Source organism: Notolepis coatsorum, assembly GCF_963971535.1.
Source record: "Notolepis coatsorum genome assembly, chromosome: 8".
Taxonomy (NCBI): domain Eukaryota; kingdom Metazoa; phylum Chordata; class Actinopteri; order Aulopiformes; family Paralepididae; genus Notolepis; species Notolepis coatsorum.
Window position 1 is genome coordinate 57587378 of NC_140172.1, and position 6502 is coordinate 57593879.

General features: G+C 40.1%; 1 protein-coding gene across 1 annotated transcript in view; it reads left to right on the plus strand.

The window, feature by feature from the left end:
* The window catches only part of arhgap31 (Rho GTPase activating protein 31), a 57887-nt gene that overhangs the window by 24126 nt on the left and 27259 nt on the right, over nucleotides 1–6502 (plus strand). The window contains exons 3-4 of the mRNA XM_084320677.1: nucleotides 111–255; nucleotides 1664–1746. Coding sequence (XP_084176803.1) covers nucleotides 111–255; nucleotides 1664–1746 — 228 coding nt within the window. The remainder of the gene's footprint in view (nucleotides 1–110; nucleotides 256–1663; nucleotides 1747–6502) is intronic.

Consider the following 6502-nt stretch of genomic DNA (forward strand, 5'->3'; position numbering starts at 1 on the left):
GTGTGTGTGCGTGTGTGTGTGTGTGTGTGTGTGTGTGCGTGTGTGTGTGTGCATATGTGTGTATTCATTTGTGTGTGTGTGTGTGTTTGTGTGTGTATGCCTATGAACAGGCAAGAGTTTTGCTCGGAGGCGAGCCCTGACCTCACCAAGGAAGTGTACCTCCAGGATATCCACTGTGTGGGTTCTCTATGCAAGCTCTACTTCAGAGAGCTGCCCACCCCCCTGCTCACTTATGAGCTCTATCACAAGTTCACAGTGAGTACCCGACCTCTATGACCAGCCTGATCTTGCTTCAAATATGAAAATAAAGTACTAATCAACCGCAGGAAATGTACCATTTACCATTGGGTTAAGGTTAGGGTTACCGGTAGTTTAATGCAGGGGTTCTCAAACTTTTTTATACCATGAACCCATTTTTATTAAGATTTTTTTTGGCGACCCCACACTTAATGTATTGCGTAATTTCAACGGGGAATTAAGGAATATAAAAATAAAAGCACACGTTGTTGAACTTGATCATGCATATTTATTAGAACATTTAATTACAGCACTATGTCATCAATACATTACACATTTATAAAATGAGGCATATCTAGCCAAAATATGTTGCCAGAACATAAAAAAAATTTAAAAAAGATTACTTGCCACTGTCACCTACCCACGACCCCACTTTGGGTCGCGACCCGTAGTTTGAGAACCGCTGGTTTATGGTAACAGTGTGGTTAAGGTTAGGGTTTGGGCGAGGTTAACAGAAAAAGTATGTCTTGGTTGTCTTGAGGTAAAGGCACTTGCCTCCCATGCGAGTGCCCCAGCAGGGCAACTCAAACATTTTCTGAAAACGTTAAAAGCTAACACTTTGAATATGTAATATGTAGTTATTTCTAAATATGTAAATACTGTACATCAATATATTACTTATTTTGAATATGTACACATTGAACCTTTTCGTAAATATGTCAATATATGACTTATGTACCTTTTTCCTGTGGTCGATAAGTACCTTTTTTTTTTATCCACTTTTTCTCCCATTTTTTCTATATTTTCTCCCATCCCAATTTCGTATCATCCAATTCAACCCTCCCCTGTCACGAACGCTGTTTCTTGCCTCCCACAAGCCGGCTGCAATGTGGACTAAGTCATACATAGCACAAGTCCCCTCCGGTACTTGAGGTAACAGCAGTCGCATCTTTTCACCTGCGCAGCTCGATCTCTCAGTGGCGAGGAGTAACGCGTGGGAGGCTCACGCTGCCCCCGACACTTCCTGATTCTACTGCGCAGGCGCACCAACCGACCTGTAGGAGTCGCTGTCCACAACGCCCGATCCCCACCCATCAGTTTCCCACCCCCTAATACGGCCAATGTGTATTAGTATGGACGGCCAACTAAACTGAAAGCAATGTGGAGCGCTGGGCTCGAACAGGCAAGCCCAGCGTCTCCGTCATTCATGGCGAGTGCCTTGCCCACTACGCCACGTAGCCGCCCGTCGATAAGTACTTTATTTACACATTTATTATTATTTCTAGTAGTAGTAGTAGTAGTAGTAGTAGTAGTAGTAGTAGTAGTAGTAGTAGTAGTAGTAGTAGTAGTAGTGGTGGTGGTGGTGGTGGTGGTGGTGCAGAAGCTTCATTTCTTCTACTATATGATATATGATGTGTCCATGCAGAAAGCCGTCACCATCCAGGAAGATCAAGACAGACTGTTAGAGATTCAGAGTGTCATCAAAGAACTACCTCTTCCCCACTTCAGGTAACAGCTGTCTTTTACATTTTAACCCACTGAGAGAACACATTGTTATCTAACCAGGCTAGTTGACTAAGGACACATTCTTATTTAACCAGGTTAGTTGACCAAGGACACATTCTTATTTAACCAGACTAGTTGACTAAGAACACATTCTTATTTAACCAGGTTAGTTGACCAAGGACACATTATTATTTAACCAGGCTAGTTGACTAAGAACACATTATTATTTAACCAGGCTAGTTGACTAAGAACACATTCTTATTTATCCAGGCTAGTTGACTGTATGACCACTGTAGACGCCACATACTGTAGATAGTTACCATCTGAAAGCTGAGACCTTGAAGATTATTTTGAGATGCAGTTTAGCACTGTGTCAGTTTCATCTGGTCATAAACATGTAATAATCATTGTGCTTTGATTTGCACCTATTCAATCTTTTGAAAGTTTAGAGTGTATAAGGGCTTGAGACATATTAAGGAAACATATCTGGAGCATTACCGAACCATTTTAGACCACTTGAAAATGGACAAAGATGGTCACAAATACCTCCAAACACCACATAAAGAACCCCAAGACCTTGAATAATACTTAAAATGTCCAGACTGGGATTTGGTATCAATACCTTTTGACATCTGGAGATTTCTGGAAGAATCTTTTTTTTTTTTTGGATGGCGAGCACTTTTTTTCTGAAAATGACTCAGAAACTCCTCCTTATTGACAATTCATCTCTAGACCATACACTCATATTGTTCCAGGGCCCCGTTCCCCGTACCTGGATAACTGAGTTAGCCGGATAACTTTCGGTCAAGCCTGACTTAAGCCGGACCTTTCTGTTCCCCGACGCGCGATTGTCCAAATCACCATGACAACAGATCAAAAAGTTTGAGCCTGGTCGGGAGCAGGGTTAAGTTCAAGTTAGCCGGATGAACCATAGCCACGCCCCCGCAAAGAAGTGACAGCTCGTTTCCTGAAATGATTCTCACAGTCTAGTTACGTTTCTGTGCTTCGTTTTCCTAGAGGGGGCTTTTGAAATGTATAATAATAGAACTAAACTCTGATAATAAATCATATTGAGCCTATAGATTTACTTTGTCCTAAATAAAATAATGCACGTCATATACGGCGCTCGGAGTCGCGATACACGCTGCATGTGGTTATTTTAATAACGGCTCATTGCAAATGTGAATCCCGCGGGGATATTTTTAATGAATGAAACCTATCGGCCGTTGGCTCTGATTAGTTTCATATATTAATCTCCGCTGTAGATTTGCTTAACGGAGCGCCGGATTGTGTTTCATTCAAGCATAAAATTGAAGTGTCTATGCGGGGATTGTGGTTTTTGTGTGATATTGTAACTGGGATTAAAATGTCTGATGAGATGCGCTGTTTGACGGATTTGAGAAATTGAATGAGCCGTTGACGTCACATTAATGCATTTGAGAATAAAGAGATAAAACTTCATTTTTTGGTAAGAAAAATATTCTAAACACGGGTCTCTCGTCCATTAATGCATAAACAATGAGTATATCCCATGTGGCACAGTGGCGCAGCGGCTAGTGCTGAATCTTGGCAACCGGGCGACCGGTGTTCGAAACTTCGCTTTTCCAATATAATTCTTTTGGAATATAATATTAATGATTATACCTAGTAGCCTAGTTTTAAGTTAAAATATTATAAATCTACATGCATTGAGGATGTCATTCTTTATATAGCTCTCAACGTGCACCAAATTGAATTATTCCTACATTGCAAAAAGAAGGAAAAGACTAGGAGAAGTGGGATTCGAACCCGGGCCGCCTGTGTGAAAGTCAAAAGCAGACACCGTTACACCACAGTGTAGATAAGTAAAAGATCCACCATACATCAATCAATGGGTAAGAGAGCCGTGTCCTTATTCCGTATAACAGTTTAACTAATTATTTTCGCTAGCAAGATCTCATTTGATTATCCATTCCATAAACCTACTGCCAGCAGGCAAGTTTAAAGAAATATAATCTGATTGATTGGGGTAATGAGGGACTTAAAATTAGCCTATAGATAACGCATTTAACTTGTCGGCGAGGCGATTGAGCCGTAATGCAATCTGTTAATAAAGTTTTAAATCAATTAATCAATCAATGCCGTTAGAAAATCAGGATCTCTGCTATCGATACGTGATGGCTTTTCAACTGAAGCGGCCGCGCGCACTTATCCTGGGTCTCAAGTCTGGTTTGAGTTAACGAGACTGAATCCACCTTCGAGGAACATGAAAATCCTGGCTTCAAACATCGGGTTAACTGAAGCTGGATAATGGGACTCTTGATCGACTTAGTTGAACCAGGTACGGGGAATAGGGCCCAGACCAGGTTTCATGGTGCTGTGATTAACCTAGAGGGCACAATACAATAGCTCATTTTATACAGTGAGTTCAGTTTAAAGAAAGAAATGCTGTCATGTTGTAAGAGCAATTATGATGATCCAGTCCGATCTGAAGATTCAAAGCTTGGTAACACTGAATGTATTTAAGGCTATGGTGAAGCCTATTGTAACCACGTTTTCTGTGTGCGATGGTTTATCTGACCATTTTGTAACGTTACTTTTATCTGTAATGTCTATGTGTGTATTTTGAAACTTTGTGTTGCTGCTATTCTTGGCCAGGTCTCCCTTGTAAAAGAGATCCTGGATCTCAATTGGGACAAACCTGGTTAAATAAAGGCAAAAAAAAAAAAAAAATGTAAATGATGACTCACATGAACTTTGATCCACAAGTCTTAGCTTTACAGTCATACCCAGTGTGTGTAATTCTGAGACTGTTAGGGACCACAGTATGCAGAAATAGGCAAATATATAATTTTCTCAACGAGTTAAAATAACATCTTTGAACTGCATGGTTCTCTAAATGACATGGGACTAGCAGCACAAACTAAGCATGGCTGTAAAGGGGAGACTACCAAACACACAGACAGAGGGGAGGGGCTGAGCTTTTATTCCTGGTTACTCTGTTACCTGGTGAGAGAGAGAGAGAGAGAGAGAGAGAGAGTGGGAAGCTGATCATAGGTGCCTTAGCTAAGTTTCACATGTTTAAACTGAAATGGGCCCCACTCGCTAGCATGGCCCCAAACACAAAGCAAACACATCCTTGATTGATAAAGCAAATGCGCACACTGTGCCAATGCGGATAACTGATGTGCGGTGGAAAGGCACATCACCAACACAGAAATATGTTTACTGACTAACCCCTCCTTATTTGATACACCTGTTAAAATTGTCATCTACTCCCTATAACACCAGAGCTGCTCACCATGTCTCATTAGATTTTCCCCGTGTTAATACTTCTTTTCGTCAATTCTCCTTCCAATTTGCTGCTCCCAGCAGTTGGAACTAGATACAAAAGACTTTGAAAATGGACAAATTCACATCTGTCACAGAGTTGTTTACAGACACCTGCAACTGTCACCCAGCTTTTTAACTGACATGTAATAGTCTGTTCTGCTTCATATCTTATATACCATGTGGTTGTTTGTTTGATGTGTGTTTTAATTATTTCCCTTACCTCTGTGATGTATGTATCGTATGTGTCCAATCATCTTATCTATTTTAATGTTTTTATTTATTTATTTAATTTCTATTTATAATTTTTTTCTTTTCTTTAAGAGGCCCTTTTGTCCTCTCACCAGGTCATCGTTGTAACTAAGAATTTATTCTTAATTGACTTGCCTGGTTAAATAAAGGTTAAATAAAAAATACAAAGATTGTACTGAGAAAAGACTCAGTCTTCAATCAACCACATCATTGGTTAGCAAACAGGGCTAGGCTTCCAAAAAGTCTCTAAATATACATATCTTGGCTTGATGAAAATTGTACTTTTAAATACCACATAGCCACGTGGCTGGGAGACCCGTGGCTTGTGTTCGCGGCCTCTTGTGGTGGGCATGCCTACAACACGGGCCCGGGGTGCCTTTTCAGGGAAGTCCTGTGGTAGGGCGGGGGGTCTTGTTTGTTGCTTGATATGTCCTGTGTGTTATGTGTTGTTTCCTAGGGCTGTCAAGTTTAATCGCCCTGATAGCCCTAGTTGTTACCTGTTGTGTATATGATTTGATGAAATAATATTAAAAAATATATATAAATTAAAAATTAAATAGCCAACCAAACTAGCAAACTAAGACAATTGGGTCCCTTTACAGAAACAAATCAAGCTTCCCTTTGATTTGCAGAAAGAGGATTGTTAAAGCAGTCTTTATGTCAGTTTTGGATTATGGTGATGAATTTATAGAAATGCTGCCCCTTCCACTCTTTTACCGCTAGACACCGTTTATCATTCTGCTCTTAGATTCATTACTGGTGATAGTTACAGCACTCATCATTGCCTCCTGTATGATAAGGTGGGTTGGTCTTCTCTATCAGAGAGGTGAAATAGACATTGGTATCTGTTTATCTTGATGGGAAGTTGCCACCATATATCACAATGATGCTTGATTGGAATTATGGACCTTATCTGATCAAATGATTGGCTTACACTTAAGGTCCCCAGAGTTCAGTCCGAACTTGATAAGTCTGCCTTTTGTTTTGATGCACCAGCTTCTTGGAATGATCTTCATACTAAAAACCAATACCCCACTATCTTGTGGACAATTTAAGAACATGATCACAAACCTCCCTACCTCAGTGTGTAACTATTTTTAATTTAAAATATGATCACAAACCTCCCTCCCTCAGTGTGTAACTGTTTTTAATTTGATTTAATCCATTTAATTAAATTTAATTAAATAAAAAGTGTCCT